The 19,562-nt window shown below is 45.9% G+C and overlaps 1 protein-coding gene across 1 annotated transcript in view; it reads right to left on the bottom strand.

The window, feature by feature from the left end:
• Positions 1-19,562, bottom strand: part of LOC122811184 (ubiquitin-conjugating enzyme E2 variant 3-like) — a gene marked incomplete at its 5' end in the record, with an annotated part of 386,567 nt that overhangs the window by 224,138 nt on the left and 142,867 nt on the right. Inside the window, 1 exon segment of the mRNA XM_044082856.1 lies at positions 12,578-12,751. Within this exon segment, the coding sequence (XP_043938791.1) occupies positions 12,578-12,751 (174 nt within the window).

The following is a 19,562-nucleotide window of genomic DNA, read 5'->3' as shown; positions in this document are numbered from 1 at the left end:
TTCTCAGTGATACCCTTAGAGATAAGATAGGGAGGTTTGATGCATAAGGCCTGAAGTTCTGACAGTCGCTTGGCCGATGTGATTGCAATTAAAAACAAATATTTTACATCACATGAAGATGTAGGTTCAAAGGGTGGAGCTGTTCGAGCTTGCAGAACCAAAGCAAAATCCCAAGGTTGTACGGATTCTCTAAAGGGAGGTTTTAGGTGGATAACCCCTTTCAAGAAAGTCTTACAGAGTCTGTGTGACATAAGTGAAGAATCTTGAAAACCAATATGAAAATTTGAGATGGCAGCTAAATGTACATGGATAGTAGATGCAGACATCCCAGAGTGGAAAAGATGTGGTAAGTAATCCAATACCACGAGACTGGGGCTGACAAGGGGTCTAGTTGTTTATTTGGTGTCCACAAAGAAAACCTTTCCATTTGTTAAGATAGATTAGTCTGGTGGATGATTTATGAGATGCAAAAGAATATTGCACACAGGAGACGAAATGTTTTCATGCCTGGCAATCACTGGAAGTGGAGAAACCAAGCTGTCAGTTTCAGGGTTGTTAGAATGGGGTGAATCAGACCATGCGGACTGGAGATCAACACTGGGGATGGATTGAGGATCCACGGTTGATCTAGCAGGTGAGAGGAAGGGAAACCAGACTTGTCAAGGCCAATATGGAGCAATGAGGATCACTTTGCTATTCAACTGTCGTGCTTTCTTTAGAAATTGGGAAATGAGGGGGGGGGAGAGAATAAGCTTAAAGATGACCTGAGGGCCAAACTTGGACTACAGCGTCCCTTGGTGACCGCTCCCAAGAGGGGATCAGGGCAAAGTAGTTGCTGCACTTGTTCATAGGTTCATAGGTTCATACTAGGCTATCTGCCCTAGGGCACTTATAAGCCTAGCCAGAGTGTGTTTGGCTTTTGCCACCCATTTTAAATTAATTTTTCTATGCCCTTTTTCGAGGTTAGTATACTGTGCCTCTGTCTAACAGTGACACAGAAGTGATACCCGGGGTAAACCTATGATCTCCCATCCACTCATCAAGATTCCTCTTGAAGAGAGTCAATGAGGGACTCTGCCTAACCTGGACTGGGACTTTATTCCAGAGTGAAGGGAGCCTCTCGGTTATGAATTTGTCCCTCCAGCATGTCCTATTTATTTCAGTGCTGAGGTTCAAGTTTCTCGAGCGCGTAGCTCGATGGGATTTGGATTTTTTGAGGTGCAGCATGCCCATTAATTCCGGGTTGGACATGGCTTTATATGTCAGGCACAGATCGCCTCTGAGCAGACGGTATGCCACTGAGTAGAGCTGGAGTTTCTTTAACTGGGCAGCATATGGCATCTGTTTGAGCCCTTTGATCCTCTTGGTGAGGTACTTTTGGGGTCTTTCCAGTTGCTGCAGGTGTCTGGTAAGGTACATCCCAAAAGGGGCATTGTACTCAATTATGGGCCTGATGAGGGATGAGTAAAGAGGCATGATGATCTCCCCTGATCTAGATGTGAATCCCTTCATGATTAGGTGGGCTATATAAACTGTTTTTCTAACCACTTTGGCCACGTGGTTGTCAAATGAGAGATTGCTATTAACTTGGGTCCCCAGGTCCCTAATTACTTCTTCTGTATTTAATGGATTACCACCTATGTGGTAATTTGTGGGCGCTTTGTTTTTGCCAAAGGGGATGACTATACACTTTTTGGCGTTTAGCTTGAGGCCATGGCTCTGGCACCAGTTGTCTGTTTCTATGAGGCCCTTTTGGAGGATGCTTGTGTCGGCTGGAGAGTCAATTATGGCACCCAGTTTGCAGTCATCTGCGAACTTGGTCAGCCACAGTCCTTCCGTGTTGGCCTGTACCTCCGAGAAACATATACCGAACAAGAGAGGTCCCAGGACTGAGCCTTGTGGGACGCCACTTGTAACTGGTTTGGAGTCTGACATGGCTCCAGCAATTCTAACCATGTGGGTTCTGTCCTTGAGCCAGTTTGCAACCCATCTAGTGACATAGGGGCTTATATTTAAGCGGGTGAGCTTATCTATAATGCCCGAGTGGGGTATTGTATCGAAGGCTTTTGCAAGGTCCAGGTAGGCTGTGTGGACCACCTTCCCCTCGTCAATGGCCTTGGTGACTGTTTCAAAGAAATTAACCAGGTTTAAGAGGCAGGATCTGCACTTAAAGCCGAACTGGGTAGGATCCAGTGTCTGTAGGTCCCCAATATCTTTATTTATGAGGTCCATGATGATCCTTTCCATAGCGTTGCAGACCAAGCTTGTCAAGCTTATGGGGTGATAGTTTCCAGGATCCGTTGAGGCACCACCTTTGTGGAGAGGGACCACTGCTGCTGTACGCCACTCTTTGGGTACATATCCTGTAGTAAGGCTGAGATTGACCAGTAGTTTTATGTTTGGGTTTAGCTCTTCTTTGAGTTATGTAGGACGCAGCCCGGGACACCGTCTGGTCCCACTGATGCTGTGTTTTTTGCTTTGGAGAGGGCAGCTCTTACCCGAGCATCTGAGATGTCAGGGGGGAAGCACTCTGCTGGGATAGATATTTGCCCTTTTGGTGGGGAGGGGGGAGAAGTTTGCGTTGAACCGGTCAGCTAGGATGTTGGCAATGTCTGTGGGTTTGGTGTATTTTTTTGTCATTTTGGACTAATTCTGAGCATATCTGGGAATTCCCACCCAGGTTCCTAACATAACTAAAGAAAGCCTTGTGATTATCCTTAGTGTCCTGTGCAATTTTTCTCTCAAAGCTGGCCTTAGACGATTTTATGAGTGCCGTAGTTTTTTGCTAATACTGATCAGAGATGCCTTCCCTTTTGGGATTTTGCTCTATCATGTAGTAGCTTCCTCCTTCTATTCTATAGTTTGTTTATGGCTGGGGTCCACCAGACAGGACGTCTGCCTTTGGAGGATTGGGTCTTGGTTTTATTTTGGATTGCATGATCCATGCATTCCTGAAGGTGTTCATAGAATGCGTTTATAAAGGATTCTGCGGTCTGGGCCGTATTTTCCACAGGCCCGGGGGCTTTGAAGGATTCCACCTCGGTTTTGAGGAGTGTGAAATTTGCTTTAGAGAAGTTTTTCACTGTGGTTTTCAGGGCAGGGGGTGGAGTCAGGATGTGAATATCCAGTGAGATTAGTTTATGGTCTGATCTTACCAGTGAGGGATACACTTCTGGTCTGGAGCATAGAGTCCCCATATGTTGGTGATGATCAAGTCCAGTATATTTTCCCCTCTTGTGGGAGTGGTAACAAGTTGTTCCATAGCATTTGAGTTTATAAATTCTAGGAACCTTTGGGCAAGGGTGTTGGAGCTAGAGTAATGCTCCCAGTCTATGTTTGGGTAGTTGAAGTCGCCCAATATAATGGTGCTTGGAGAGACCTTCATATTTTCCAGTGTTCTCAGGAAGGCCGAGTGGGGTTCCTGGGTTTGGGAGGGTGGTCTGTAGTAGGCTATAAACTGGAAGGCAGTTTTACCCACTGTTAGTTGCACATGGATAGTCTCTGATGCTTCGTGCTGTGCCACCAACCTGGAGGTGTGGGTATCTTTGACGAATATTGATACTCCCCCTCCTTTTGTGGTTCGGTCCAAGTTTTGGGGCCGAAAAGCATGATATGAGGTATAACCTGGTAGTGCTGGGGTGCTCTCGGGAGGCTTGAACCAGGTTTCTGTTACTGCACAGATATCGATGTTCTCCATGCTAAGGAGAATTTCGAGTGCGTGCATCTTGAGGTTTAGACTTCTGGCATTGAGTAGCATTACTCTTAGTTTCTTATCCCTTGTGATACCTATGGAGATGGGTTTGTCTTTTGAGCCTTGCCTAAAAAAGACACTATGGGGGTAGCAAGAGCCTTTCTCAATATCCGAAAGCCCAGGGGTGACAAGCCGTCCCTAGCGAAGCATCGTGGCTTGTCGAGCATGTCATCCCAGGCTGACAGGCATTGGATCCCCTTTGAATGACACCAATACTTAAGCCAATTGTTGAAATTGATCATCTTGTCTTCATATTGTGGCATCATTCTTGGTGAGGGTAAGATGCTACTCAAGGTCAGGGTCATACCGGCCTGGGCTACATGCTCAGAGAGCTCCTCTATGTCTCTTTTCATGTAGTCCAGGGAGGTACGTCTCAGGTCATTCACACCAGCATGGACAATGACTGAGTCATATTTGTACTTGCCTTGGAGTGACCTGAGTGCTTGTGTTATGTGGCGGATCCTAACGCCTGACAGGCAGCTCACCGTGACCTTCTCCTTGTTCAACCTGGTGAGCGGGACGTCAGTGTGCCTGACGATAGAGTCACCTATTACAAGTGCATCAGGTGTGTTGTTTAGCCTTAAGGGCAGTGACTGTTCGGCACACTGGCTTTGTGAGCTATGTGTTGCACGTGTTTTGTTTTGGGGTAGCGGTTGCTTGGGTGTCTGCTTTGGAGGTCTCTGCTGCTTAGGCAGATTTTTATTTAGAGCCTCTGAGTATGTTTTTGTGTGTTTATGTGTTTGGTTTGCTGTCATGGTAGGTCTATGTGAGACTGGAATTGTAGTGAGTGTAGTTTCCTTCTCCTCCTGACTGGTTTCGCCAGTACTGAGTTGAGAGAGCTTAGCCTCCAGTATGGCTATATGGTTGCATCTCTCACATGTGTTGGAATTTGTTGGGAGGAGGAGAGGGTTGTCTGTGTACATGAGGCAGTTGTAACATTGCCTCAAGATTCCCAGATTCACCAGCTGGACCAGAGAGGAGATTGACAACTGACCTTTGGACATGCTAGAATAGTATTGGGAATTCCTTTATAACTGAAAAAAAGGGCCAATGGGGAACGAGGTACTCAAGGGGAGTTTGTGAGGGTGTAGTGCTTTTAATATTTTAGTGCTGACTTATATAATTGCTTTAGTGAGCAAGTGCCAGGTAACTTAAATGCAATGTGTTACAGGTAACTTAAAAGCAAAAACGACAAACAGTAACTTTCTTTCAAGTGAAACAAGGAAATAAGTACAGTAAGCAATGCAGATATCACTAGGGATCCACAGAAGCGCTGAAAAGCCACATTTTAGGTGGAATTAACATTTCAGGGAAATAACAAGCAAACAACAAGCATACAAATAAAGCTAGATTCAGCAGGCCTGGATCTAGTCTATGCTACAGCAAACAATGTGTACCAATTTCAGTAAGAAACAGTTCAAATATGCAGGCACTATGAGCCTTTAACCAGAAATTCCCAGCTCAGATGGGCAGAGTCCAGCCGCTCCTCCCACAAGAGTGCAGACCACGAACCTTCTTAATGTAAAATAACTGGCCTGAAGCCCAAGTGCTTAAACCAGAACTAATACACTTTTAGAATAACAGACACTGAGCCCTCAATCAGCAGTTCACAACTTAGAAGGATGTAAGCTACCTGTCCTGCCACCACAGTGCAGGCCACAAACCTTCCTAATGTAAAACAACTGGTCTGAAGCCCAAGTGCTTAATCCAAAAGACTTAGAATGATAGCTACTCTTTAATCAAGTTACTACCAAGCAGTAATAGATACAATTGAATACTTTAAAGAATGCCTGGATTAGTGCTCAAGTTATATAAACAAAGCTAGATTCAGCAGGCCTGGATCTAGTCTATGCTACAGCAAACAAGGTGTACCAATTTCAGTAAGAAGCAGTTCAAATATGCAGGCACTATAAGCCTTTAACCAGAAATTCCCAGCTCAGAAGAGCAGAGTCCAGCCTCTCCTCCCACAAGAGTGCAGACCACGAACCCTTTTAATGTAAAATAACTGGCCTGAAGCCCAAGTGCTTAAACCAGAATGAATACACTTCTAGAATAACAGACACTGAGCCCTTAATCAGCAGTTCCCAACTTAGAAGGATGTAAGCTACCTGTTCTGCCACTACAGTGCAGACCACAAACCTTCTTAATGCAAAACAACTGGCCTGAAGCCCAAGTGCTTAAACCAGAATTAATACACTTTTAGAATAACAGGCACTGAGCCCTCAATCAGCAGTACCCAACTTAGAAGGATGTAAGCTACCTGTCCTGCCACTACAGTGCAGACCACAAACCTTCCTAATGTAAAACAACTGGTCTGAAGCCGAAGTGCTTAAACTAAAAGGCTTAGAATTAGTTATACCAAGCAGTAATAAATACAATTCAGTACTTTTAAGATGACGCAAAAGCAAAATAAAGTAGGAAGAAACACAAATACAGTAAAAGCAGATTTATTTATTTATTTTTTTTGAGTGAGCAAATGAGATGGGCCCAGGAGTTACAGGACAGAAACAAGTGCAAATGCAGGCCTTCAAATCAGAAAGTTGAGAGAGATGGAAGACCGCCCAAATGGCCAATAACTACAAATTCTGGGCCAGAACCACTCCTTATGTGGTAGACAGGTTACCTAGTGCTTACCACTCCCACTGATAAGCTAGAAGGCTTCCCTCCAACACAGAAAGGCTTGGGGGGCTCAGAAGCTTACAAATAGTCCTGGATACAGCAAATCTGTATCTGGAACACTAATTACAGGAAAGGTAGGAAACAGGCTTACAATTTTTTTTTCAGAAAAGTAGCAAAATAATAGTAAAACAATTCACATGCAGTGCAAGCTGGCACACTTGAGTATGTAGCAATATTAGTCCACACACAGTTTGAAAAAATGTAATTAAATTAAAAAGGACTAAAAGCAAGTGCAGAAAGGGTTTATTAGGTAGAATGCGGTAAAGAGATGGTACTGGGGGAGTGTCCTAGATCAAATCTACAGTGGGGCAGGCACTGCAAAAGCCACCAAATTTAAACTACAACCAAGAACAGGGAGGGGAGTTTCAACAGAGATGTGAGGAATCAGAGTGCAAATTACAAAACCAAAAAATATATATACTGATCTCTGTATATTTGCAGAACACTAAGACAACAGATATCTAAGCAACAATTTAGCTCTATAATACAGAAAATATACTCAGCTCTATATATTTGCAGATAGTCTTGTAAGGCTGTCTCTCAACACACAGGTCCACTTTAAATGCAGACTGCTGCTATTAACAGTTCAAATTAAGGGAACCTTGAGTTAACAACACACAAGCAATAGAAACCAAAATGGGGGGGGGGTTTCAACAGAGATGTGAGGAATCAGAGTGCAAATTATAAAACCAAAAAATATATACTGATCTCTGTATATTTGCAGAACACAGACAACAGATATCTAAGCAACAATTTAGCTCTATAATACAGAAAAATATACTCAGCTCTATATATTTGCAGATAGTCTTGTAAGGCTGTCTCTCAACACACAGGTCCACTTTAAATGCAGACTGCTGCTATTAACAGTTCAAATTAAGGGAACCAAGCAATAGAAACCAAAATGAGGGTGGAGAAAAGTTTCAACAGAGATGTGAGGAATCAGAGTGCAAATTATAAAACCAAAAAATATATACTGATCTCTGTATATTTGCAGAACACTAAGACAACAGATATCTAAGCAACAATTTAGCTCTATAATACAGAAAAATATACTCAGCTCTATATATTTGCAGATAGTTTTGTAAGGCTGTCTCTCAACACACAGGTCCACTTTAAATGCAGACTGCTGCTATTAACAGTTCAAATTAAGGGAACCTTGAGTTAACAACACACAAGCAATAGAAAGCAAAATGAGGGGGGGGGGGAGTTTCAACAGAGATGTGAGGAATCAGAGTGCAAATTATAAAACCAAAAAATATATACTGATCTCTGTATATTTGCAGAACACTAAGACAGCAGATATCTAAGCAACAATTTAGCTCTATAATACAGAATAATACAGAAAAATATACTCAGCTCTATATATTTGCAGATAGTCTTGTAAGGCTGTCTCTCAACACACAGGTCCACTTTAAATGCAGACTGCTGCTATTGTAGTTGGTTGGGGAGGCAAATAGGTCGTAAAAAGGCTGGCCCCAGCGGTCGAAGATTTTTGCTGCTATCAGAGGATTGAGGGACCACTGGTGAGACTGTAGAATGCACCTGCTCACTTTGTCCGTTATCACGTTGGAATTCCCGGGAATGTGCATTTCAATTAGAAAGCGTTTGTGAGCCATCGCCCATTGCCGTATACTCAAGGCCTCTCGGCATAAGGGCTAAGATCTGGTGCCCCCTTGTTTGTTGATGTACCAGACCACTGACATGTTGTCTGATTGGATTGCAACAGTCCCTGACGGAAGGATGGAGTGAAATGCTTGCAATGCTAGAAGCACCGCCCTTAGTTCCAGGACACTGATATGCAAAAGGGCCTCCGATTCCGACCAGGTGCCTTGGACTGAGTTTCCCTGACACAGCCCCCCCCCCCACCCCATCAGGGAGGCATCCATGGTCACCGTGGCTATCGGTTGATAGGGGTTGAAAGGGTGACACCATTGTTGAGGATTTCGAGACTTCCACCAGAGGAAACCTTGCTTGCATCTCTGAGTTACACTTATCTGAAAGGACAAAGGATGTTGTAGAGGGTACCACTGAGTGAGAAGTAGCCATTAAAGGAGCCTCATGTGGAATCTGGCTAGAGGAACAATGGTAATTGAGGCTGCCACTGACCCCAATAGCTGGAGTATAGATCGAGCTGGGGATTTGTGGTGACAGAGCAGCAGTTGAACTTCTTGTCTTATTCTCTAAAGCCTGTGTTCTGGAAGGGATGCTGTACAATTTCTCATGTCCAACAGTACCCCTATAAATTCCAAAGACTGAGTTGGGGTTGCGTTGGATTTCTCCCAGTTTACAGTGATTCCCAGGCTTCGAGCTGTTAAGAGAGTATATTGCAGGGCATCTTCCAGTAGACACTTGGTGGGGGCGGTGAGGAGCCAGTCGTCTAGATATGGAAATGCCTGGAATCCTTGAAGTTGCAAGTGAGCGATAACCACTGCCATGCATTTTGTGAACACTCTGGGGGCTGTAGAGAGGCAGAAGGACAGGACTCGACACTGGTAGTGACTGGCTCCTATTCGGAAGTGGAGGTATCTTCTTGAGCGTTTGTTCATTTTTATGTGATAATACGCATCTTGAAGATCTACAGAGCACATCCAATCATCTTATTCCAGAAGAGGAAGGATAGACTGAACCTTGAATTGGTCACCAGTCCCCTGTCATTTTTGGCACTAAAAAGAACCTTGAGTAAAAAACGGATCCTATCTGGTCTGAGGGGACCGTCTGGATGACTCTTTTTTGTAGCAGCTTTTGGATTTTGTGTGCTACTGTTTCCCTTTGACTGTGTGGAACGTCAGATAATATTCTTGATGAGACTGGGCAAAGATGGAAGGGGATGTGGATAGCCTCTGGATATTATCCATTGTACCCAAGAGTTGGTTGTTATCTTTTGCCAGGTAGTGGGGTACAAGGAGAAATTACCCCCAACCACTTCCAGAGGTGAGCAGTTGGGCAACTCTTCAGAAGCGCTGATAGGGTTGGCCAGAGAAAGAATCTCTGGAGCCCCGGTTTTACGGACCGCCTCTGCCCCGAAAGGGGCATCTTCCATTGGAGTTTCCCTCTATGTTTCTAGGGGAGAACAACTCGGCACATGTAACCCAGAAAAAACCCTGTGATTTCTCGTGCCAGATCTTTCCGCTCCTCTGATTTCTGGAGTAGAATCGCTGAGGAGTGGAGTGTCTGACACCAATGGCAGACAGGGTGTTGCCATCTTGTTCGCACCTTGCCAGCGTATCCTTGACTTTAGGGCCAAACAAAGAAGCGGCCTCTATGGGGGCATTCATGAAGGAAGCCTTAAAAGGAGTCCGCAAAGGCTCATCCATGCATGTCATCTGGCGACTATACCTGTGCCTGAAGCTCTAGCCGTCCCTTCCATTGCGTAAGAAATAAGACGCATGGAAGAATTGGAAATGGACTCTAGGGTGGCTATCTGAGAAGCCACATTATCACAGACTTCATCAGAAACCGCTCCCACCAAGGTTTCAGGGAGCTGGTTGATACGATCATGCTGAAGCCTGGTAAAATGTGCCAAATAATTCAAAGATCTTACAGCGAAGGTCGATGAAGCAAACACACACTTCCCTAATCTGTCAATCGCCCGGGACTCCTTGTTGGGAGGATGGACAGTTTGGCTCTCTTTTGCCAAATCCTTCTTAGTAGCAGCTGCCACCACCATAGCATCTACTGGAAGACCTCGTAAGCAGTGGGGGTACTCAGCTGGAGGTGATAATATTTTATCTGGCCTCTTAGGTATTGCTTCCATGGTGTCAGGGGCCTTCCATGCACGCTGGACGATGAGCTGGACGAGCTCATCAGCAGGCGGGGTGACCCAGGAGGTAGGGGACCAGGCATGAAAAACTTGCAGGAATATGGCTTCCTCAGAGGAAGGATTAGAAGGCTTCCAGTCACCCCTCTAAGGATCTCAAGGATGTCACCAAAGGACACCTCATCAGAGGGTGACTGTGAAGACCCTTCCCCATCGTCAAAATCCATATTTTCGGTCAATGACTCCTCAGTGGAGTCCATGTGCTTCCTCTTACACGACGCTCTGTGGGGTACTTCCTAGTGGGAGGATCTGGGGAAGACTGCAAAGAGGGGGTCTCCTGAGGAGGAGAAACCTAAGGCTCTTGTGCCCGGTGTCTGGCAGTTGAAGCTTGTGACAGTTGTGGCATGGGGGGGGGGGGGAGGACTCCGACATGTGAGTTTGCCAGCAGAGGCAAGAGCCCTCTCCATGGCCTGGAAGGTTGACCCACCCAAGGAGGTATGGGAACCCAGAACTGAGCATGACAACCTTGAAACCGGGGTCACACCCCACCCCGACGAGCCTGCCCCCAAACCAGGAGTCTCAAGAGGACTGTGAACCGCAAGAGAGAAAGCATCCCTGGAAGGTGATAAAGAAAAAAAATCGGCATGGAGCCAGGAATGCCAACCCCAACAGCACAGCCACTGGCCTGACATGATGCCCAGTGCACCGAAGGCCACAAGGATGACTCTGGTTCCAAAGTGAGATCCACTACTGGAGTCGGAGGAAGGGAAGCTGCTGTTGGAGTAATAGGCTTCGAAAACTTGAGTGGAAGTCAAAGGAGGAGTATACGTAGGGGTTTGAGGAGATATATGCTCACCTGAATGAGGGAACATGGACTTTAACGGTTGGGAGAGACCTCTGGCCACAAGCAGCTGGTCAACAAGCTGCAACACATCCTGTTCAGAGAGACTCTTGGTTGACCTCATGGAGAAGGCTGATGCCGATTCTGGCCTTTCCAGGAAAGGACTATACTGACTGCTAGCAAACGGATCCAGTGAAGGGGAAAACTTGGTCCTTGCTAATTCAATAGGTGCAGAGGCCAGAGCTGAGGAAGTCTGCACCGAAGAAAATGGTGTGGAATAAGCCTGTGCTGAGGATGTCAGTGCCACAGTAGTTGAAGGTGCCTGCACTGTAAAGGCAAAAGTCTGCCCCGAAGGGTACGGTGCCATAGTGGAAAGTGTCTGCACCGCCAAAAAGGACGGTGTCGAGAAGGACTGCACCAAAGCACATGTCGGTGCCGAAAATGTCTGCGCCATGGAGTACAGAAGAGTCATACTTGGAACCAAAGGTTGACTGTACCAATGGTGCCAAAGCGGACTGGGTCTGTATTGATGGTGCCATTAGGGGTTGCAACAGAACTGTCGGAACCGTAGCTGTCTGCACCGGGAACTCTAGTGCCGGTATCAATAAAAGACACATGGCTGTAGTCAGAATCATTTGGGGTGGTGCTGAGCCTGGAGCCAACAGGGTCACAGGTGGCAGCGTTGGAGTAGTAATCAATTTCACCTTCTTGTGAGTCGACTCCCTACAATCTCCAGAGGAAGAAGAAGGGAGTGACTTCGATGAAGAAGAGGAAGAACGCCTCTTGCAGGGTTTAACAGAAGTGGGTGAGCCCTCCGATCCAGAAATAGCCTCAGAGAAAGAGACTTGAGGAGACCTTTCAAAATTAGCTTATTCTTCCTCTCGTTGAGAGTCCTGGTAGAGAAATTTTTACAAATCCCACATGGAGGATTCACAGTCAAGTGGGAGACACTAAGATAGCAGACACATGTCATGGCCATCAGAAAGCGGTAACTTACGGCTGCAGTTCTTGCACTGCTTGAAACCAACGGTACTTTTCTTATCCGACATAACTGGTGTGGAGAAGACGCACAGTAGCAAAAGGAAGAATAAAGGCTACCCAAAGAAAAAGGGTAAAAAGAGAAAGGGAAGGATTACCAACGATGGTAATGGAGAATTACCACAAGGTAAGAAAAGAGGGTAATAGAGGGAAAAGACTAAAGGGAGAGAGTCTAAAGTGTGCAATAGGGTATGAAAATATTAGAATAAACTTTTGAGAAAAATTTAGAGTAAGAACAATATATAAACCTTGAAAGATTAGACACTTAGCTGAGAGTGGCTTGGCACGGCTGTACAGCAACGTGGCAAACGAGATTTGGGGTAATAGGGAGCAGAGTATTATGGGTAGGACCTTGGCTCAAGCGTTTTTGGCTGACGCGTGCTTGATATTGGCCGGCTCAGTTCCAAGGACGGAATCAATAACCCATCAGTAATAAATGGACGAAGATTAACAACATCAGATCTAAGGTTCCTCCTAGTCATTTTCTTACAAAAATTAAATCAAATGTTACCTTTATTTTCTCCATGTTCTCCAATAATCCAGACCTGTGTTTCTGTTGAATGTGTCTTCAGAAGAGCTGCAACGGTACACTGGAGGCGCTCACAATCTAGATTGCAGCCCATACCAATCACACGATTTGGAGGAAATCCACTTATTTTCCATGCAATGCTGGTCATTATATCAACTACAGGCAGCAGAGTACAAATTTAATACAAACCATCACTATTTATATGACACATCTGGGCATATTACAAAAAAGCAAATAATTTCTGAAAACATTATAATGTCAATTAAAATGCAATATTCAAATGCAGGAAATGCAAGTTCAAAAAAAAAAAAAAAAAAAAAATAGTCTAAATGAAATCTTAGCAATGGTCTTCTAAAAGAGAAGGGTTACTGTTTTTGCTTTGTGAAACACTTTATGACGCATAACAAGCTTTCTGCTATTTGCAACACAATGCAGCCTATAAGCAACATCCATTCTTACCACCAAGAGTCACACCCAGTATATCTAGAACCAGTACAGCACGCAAGAAGAATTACAAGCTGCACAACTGCAATAACAGTTTCTCTGTTTTTGAATGTGTAGCTCTTTTCACTCACCCAAGAAAACTAGCAACAGCTTATGTACTTTTACTAAAGAAAGGCACACTGATCTTCACAATGATAGCAGGCAAGTTGTCTTTTGTTAAAAACTGTTTTTGTAGCTAAAATGTGCTTGTCTGCAACTTAATAATAGTGAGAAAGCAATTAATTATGTGCAAGCAACATAGTGATAACAAATGCAACATTCACCTTCTTGCAACATAAAAAAAGTACTGTTGCTGTTCTAAAGATGAAAGCAAACTCCAACCTATTATATTTTACTAACTCCTTTATGCCCCCTTGCCTGTCAGTCATAAAGTCTCCCTCAAATAGATTTCAGCACATTCATTCTCTCATGGTGATGGGGCATTCCCAGATCAATGGGGCAAGGGTTGTCATTTAAGCAGCCATGAGGACTGCTTATGCTCTCACTGGCATCCTGGCTATGAGAGCATGCTCAGGGAGGAATGACACAACTGGCCCTCACATCACAAGCATTACATTTCTCTGTTTAATGATTTTACATTTTTGCTGTATATATAGGTACAAAGGCCAAAAGAGCACAACCAAGCTCAAACCTGAAGTATAAATAATACAGTTGCTTCTCCCTCTCAAAGATCTACAGTTACAGTGAGTACTCAGAGACAAGTATTAACCCTGAATGGACTTTAAAAATGGTTCCATCCAATGGGACATATTTATTGACAGGGTGTCCCTAAAAAGACATGAAGCAAAGACAACCAAACACATGCAAGGAGATACTAAATGTAGATAGAATATCTACCAGGAAAACCCTGTTAAACGAAGACTTAATCCTAGAGTGTAAACGAAAGGTATAATGACTTTTAAAGATGCATTGATTACTAAGAGGCAATGCTACAGGAATATACACAGATATCTTCTTAAATCATACACAATAAAGCAAGAGTTTCTCTAGTGAGACTAACTTCTACATCATTAGTGAAATGTGGCAACAGAACTTCTTAGTAGCAGAAAACAAGAAGTTATGTACTCACCATAAAGTTCGATGTATGTAGTCCATCTCGCCTCACATTCTTACCTGTGGGTTCGGAGCCACTCTGCCAAACTTTTCTAGCTCGAAGTCTTCTATTGGCTGGGCTAAGCAGGTATCCCATGGTGCAGTGCTCCATATCCCCAGATCTAGTTTGCTGCAATACTCATTCATACCCCATACATACACAACATCCAGATACAAAGAATAAGCTAAAGTAAAGGAAACTTTGTAGATAGACACCTAACCTCCAGATCCTCTAGGAAGAGGAAAGGTGGGAGGGGATGTAAGAATGTGAGGCGAGATGGACTACATACATCGAACGTTATGGTGAGTACATAACTTCTTGTTGTTATGTAGTCCTATCTCACCTACATTCATACCCGTGGGACAGCGTCCCTAGCATCTATATCCAGGGTGGCTCAAAGGAAAATACTCCTGAATACTGTGGAACCAAAGGACGACCTGCCTCTAGAAACCATGTCCAATTTGTAATGAGAAACAAATGTGTGAGGAGAAGCCCAAGTAGCTGCAGCACATATATCATCCATTGACAATCTGGTCTGATAGGCTGTAGATGTAGAAACAGCCCGAGTAGAGTGAGCCTTGACCGGAAATGGCAGATCTTTTCCTCCTGCGTGGTAGGCAAAAGAGATGCAACTAGATATCCATCTGGAAATGGTGAGCTTGGAGACCAGGGACCCCATTTTGTTTTCCGAAAAGGAGACAAATAGTTGATCAGACTTCCAGATATCCTTTGTTCGGTGCAGATAGAAACATAACTGTCTGTGTACATCCAATTGATGAAATTTAAATTCTACCTTGTTTGAAAAATGAGGAAAGAGTACAGGCAACTCAATGGATTGATTAAGATTAGACACGGAAGCCACTTTAGGAAGGAAAGAAGGATTTGGTCTAAGAGAAACCCTGTCCTTATGGAAGATTAAGTATGGAGGTTTTATAGAAAGGGCTTGAATTTCTGAAACTCGCCTTGCTGAAGTGATTGCTGTTAAGAAGACTGTTTTCCAGGTCAAAAATTTCAATTCACAGGTAGTTGCAGGGTCGAAAGGTGGTGAAGTAAGGGCTTGTAGAATGAAATTGAGATCCCAGGGCATTATAGGTTCGGAGACTGGGGGATGGAGTAACAGAGTACCCTTCAGGAAAGCCTTGCAGAGTGTATGAGCCATGAGACTAGGTTCATTAGCAACATGAAAATTAGAGATCGCTGCCAATTGAACTTTGATGGTAGCTGATGCGGAACCCTGATGGAAAAGCATAGACAAAAACTCCAAGACTGAAGCAATTGGAGCTGTGTAAGGGTCAATTCCTTGGGTATGCGCCCAAATAGAAAACCTCTTCCATTTGCTAGAATAAATCTTCCTAGTAGATGGCTTATGAGATGAAGATAAAATGTGAACCACTGCTGGTGAAAAATTATGAAGCCTAACTAATGATGGAAGTGGAGCAGCCAGGCTGTCAACCGGAGGGTCAGAGGGGTGGAACTGTCCCGACATGTGTGTCAGTAAATCTGGTTGAGGGTCCAGAATCCAAGGAGTGTCCACAATGTATGGTTGAAGAAAAGGAAACCAGACTTGATGAGGCCAGTGTAGAGCAATCAGAATCATTCTACTTCCCAAGGATTGTGCTTTCTGAATTGCCTTTGACAGCAAGGGAAACGGAAGGAAAGCATAAAGCAGACCGGAGGGCCAATCGTGAACTAGAGCATCCCTGGGTGACTCCCCCTGTGGGGGGATCAGCGTGAAGTAGCTGCTGCATTTGGCATTGAGGGGGCTGGCCCCATCTGCTGAAGATTCGTTCTGCAACCAGACGATTCAGGGACCACTCGTAAGGCATCAGAATAGCTCTGCTTAGCCTGTCTGCAATCACGTTGGACTTCCCGGGAATGTGCGTTGCCACCAGAAACCTTTGGAAAGTTACTGCCCACTGCCACACTCACATGGCCTCTCAGCACAGGGGGTAAGACCTGGTTCCCCCTTGCTTGTTTAGATACCACACTACTGACGTTGTCCAAGTGTATTGCAATCATCCCCAGAGGTAGAAAGCTCTGAAGTGCCTGCAACACAAGTAGCACTGCCCTCCATGGTCCCCAGGAGGTGGAGAACCCATCTTGCCTTTGCTTTCCTCAGGGGCATCAGGATGTGTATCTGTTGTTGTAAGACTCTGACCCTCTCCTGCGGTAAAAATGCTCGCATTTGAATGGTGTCTAATTCTGCACCTATAAAGGTGACACACTGCGAGGGCAACAACGCAGATTTTTCCCAATTTAGAGTTATGCCCAACTGTTGACACAGAGTGATGGTAGCGTCCCTGGTTCGGACTAGTTGATGCCTGGTGGGGGCGGTAAGGAGCCAGTCGTCCAGATATGGAAAAACTTGGAATCCCTGACATCTCAAGTCAGCAGTCACCACCGCCATACACTCGGTGAACACCCTGGGGCTGTGGTGAGATCAAAGGGCAGGGCTCAAAACTGGAAATGACTGGCTCCCAGCCGGAAGCATAGGTGACTCCTGGATGTCCTGTCCATTTTGACATGGTAGTAGGCATCCTTGAGGTCGATGGAGCACATCCATAACTCCTCTTCCAACAATGGGAGAATCGACTGTAGTGTGACCATACGGAACTTGGACTTCTGTACATAGTTGTTCAGTCGGCTGAGATCTAATATGGGTCTCAGGTCCCCTGATCTTTTCGGCACCAAAAAGAATCTTGAGTAAGTCCCTAATCCGATTTGGTCTGAGGGAACACGCTGGATGGCTCCTTTTTCTCGCAGCTTTGAAACCTCTGAGGCTGCTTGATCCCTTTGACTGGGTGGAATGTCTGGGATTTTCCTGATTGAAGGGGGGTCTGATGTAAATGGAATGAGATAACCTCCGGAAATTATTCGCAATACCCATCCGTCCTGGGTGATGCTTTCCCAGGCTTCCAGATATAATGAAATTTGACCCCCGACTGGCTCCAGATAAGCACAGCCAGGCACTCCCTCAGGAACGAGAGTATAGAGAGCCGCAAAAGGAATCGCAGTCTCCCGAATTGCGGGGGCCCCCTCTGCCTCTAGGGTGGCATCTCCCTGAATAACCTCCCCCTCCTCTGCCTCTGGAGGGGGACTCACCTTGTGCGGCAGGGAAAAACCTCTGTGATTTCTTGAACCACATCTTCCTGCCCCGCTGGGCCTTGGGGTAAGGCCTAGAAGGAAGGGAAAAATGGACCCCTACGGCAGACAGGGTCTTTCCCTCTTGCTCGCACCTGGTGAGGGTGTCTTTCATTTTGGTTCCGAACAAGGAAGAACCATCAAGGGGGGCGTCAGTGAAGGAAGACTTGAAGGCCTCCGCAAAGTGACAAAGGCGCAGCCAGGCTTGCCTTCTAAGGGCGACTCCTGAGCTTGCTGCCCTACTCACTTCCTCGGCTGCATACAAAATGAGCCGCATGGAGGAGTTGACAATGGAATTAAGGGTAGACATCTGGGCGTTAACCATCTTGAGCCACCGCCTCGGGGACGTTACCCGCAAGATATCTCCTAACTCCTTGAGGATATCTCTCTGGAGCCGAGTGAAGTGAGACAGTTCAGCGACCGTAAGGTAAAGGTTGCTGATGAGAGGGTACGCTTCCCATACCGGTCCATGGTCCTAATCTCCTTGTTAGGAGGATGGACAGAGGAAGAGGTCTCTACTACTTCCCTCTGAGTGGCCGCCGCCACCACCATGGCATCTACAGGGACTCCTTTGGACAGGAACTCCTTACCCTGGGGAGCAGAAAGAAACTTGTTTGGATGCCTGGGTACGGGTTCCACAGAATCAGGGTTTTCCCACACCCTTCGACTGATCAAATCTAGGAGCTCATCAAAGGGTGGGGACACCCAGGAGGTGGAGGGCTGAGCACCAAAGGCCTTAAGGAATACAGACTCCTCCTCAGAAGGGGCTTTGGATGGCCAGTCACCTCTTTGCTTCAGTATCTCCAGGATATTGGAGAAGGAAACATCATCAGAGGATGACTTGGGGGACGCCTCAGACTCCTCGAGGTCAGTATCAGAGGTGAGGGACTCATCCTGGGAGTCTATGTGCTTCCTCTTGCACGTTTTCTAGGGGGCTCCTCAGGCACAAACTCTGAAGAGCCCTCAGAAAGTTGGGGACCACTTGTGGGGGTGTCCCTAGGCCTTGGTGTTCTGCTGTCCATGGATAGGTGGTGATCAGAGGCTCTCACCGGAGTGGTGGGGGACAGAGTGACCAACCCACCTGATGTAGCTGACGATTTGGCCAGCGCAGTCCGCATGGCCACGAAAGCAGGCCCCCCCCCAATCCGAGGACCGGCCAGCCTCCGAGACCACGACGGGAGTTGGAGTTCCCCGAGCAGAGGCACCGAGAGGGAGACTCGGAATCGAAATGTGCCCCGAGATGTCCCCCTCGGGCCCGACTGAAGAATCCACAGTCCCGAACCCAGAGGACGGAGCTGACGGGGTCAGAGCCGATGTCGGTACCGATGGGGCCGGAGGGGCCATCGGAACCACCCCATGAACATCACACAGCACGGAACACTCCGGCTCCAAAGACAGAGATGCACTCGGAGGAGGAATGATCGAAGAAGGGGTCGGGACGGGCTCCGGAGCCGAAAACAATTTTGCCAAAACCGGCGACTGGAGGAGCCTCTGGACCACCCTATCAACATCCACATCCGAAAGGGTCTTGGAGGATTTGGAGGACATGGAGGGAGATCAAGATCTCCTCTCAGGAGAAATTGGTCTGAGACTGGGCGAACGGCTCTGAAGAGGTTCTAATATAACTGGAGCCGATGCCGGTTCGATCAACACCGACACCGCCTGTGGCCCAGAGGACAGTGGAGCCAAGGAGGTCGATGCCATTTTTGTGACTTTCTCCGGAGGCTCCGAGGAAGCAGACGGAGCCGAAGATCTCTTTTTTGACTTAGATGACTTAGACTTGGCACTGGGAGAGGAATGCAAGGCCTCTTCAAAAGGAGGTTTTAAGATTTCCTTTAAAATCAGCTTATTCTTTCTCTCTTGGAGCAGCATGGCAGAAACTGCAGGACTCCTGCAGATGAAACACAAATAGAATGCCCATCGGTGATGGGCATTTTGTACCCGCATTTAGAGCACTTTTTAAAACCCGAAGGTTTGTGCTCCTTGGAATCTTTGGACATTTTTCACGACCAAACACCAACAACGCAACCCAAGAATTGGTCTGACAAGACACTCAACCACAAAAAAAAAAAAAAAAAAAAAACCGTGGGAACCAGTTATGGATAGTAACAGAACACGCACACTAGACACACACACCGGGACAGACTATGCCAAAACCCTCTAACTGAAATGGGTAAAGACCACCAATTCAGGGAACAAAAAACAAACCTCTAATTTAAACGGTTTAGC

The sequence above is a fragment of the Protopterus annectens genome, chromosome 9.part0 (assembly GCF_019279795.1).
Source record: "Protopterus annectens isolate FY-2018-M chromosome 9.part0, PAN1.0, whole genome shotgun sequence".
Taxonomy (NCBI): domain Eukaryota; kingdom Metazoa; phylum Chordata; order Ceratodontiformes; family Protopteridae; genus Protopterus; species Protopterus annectens.
Note: the sequence above shows the minus strand (reverse complement) of the source record. Positions and strands in the feature narration are given on the sequence as shown.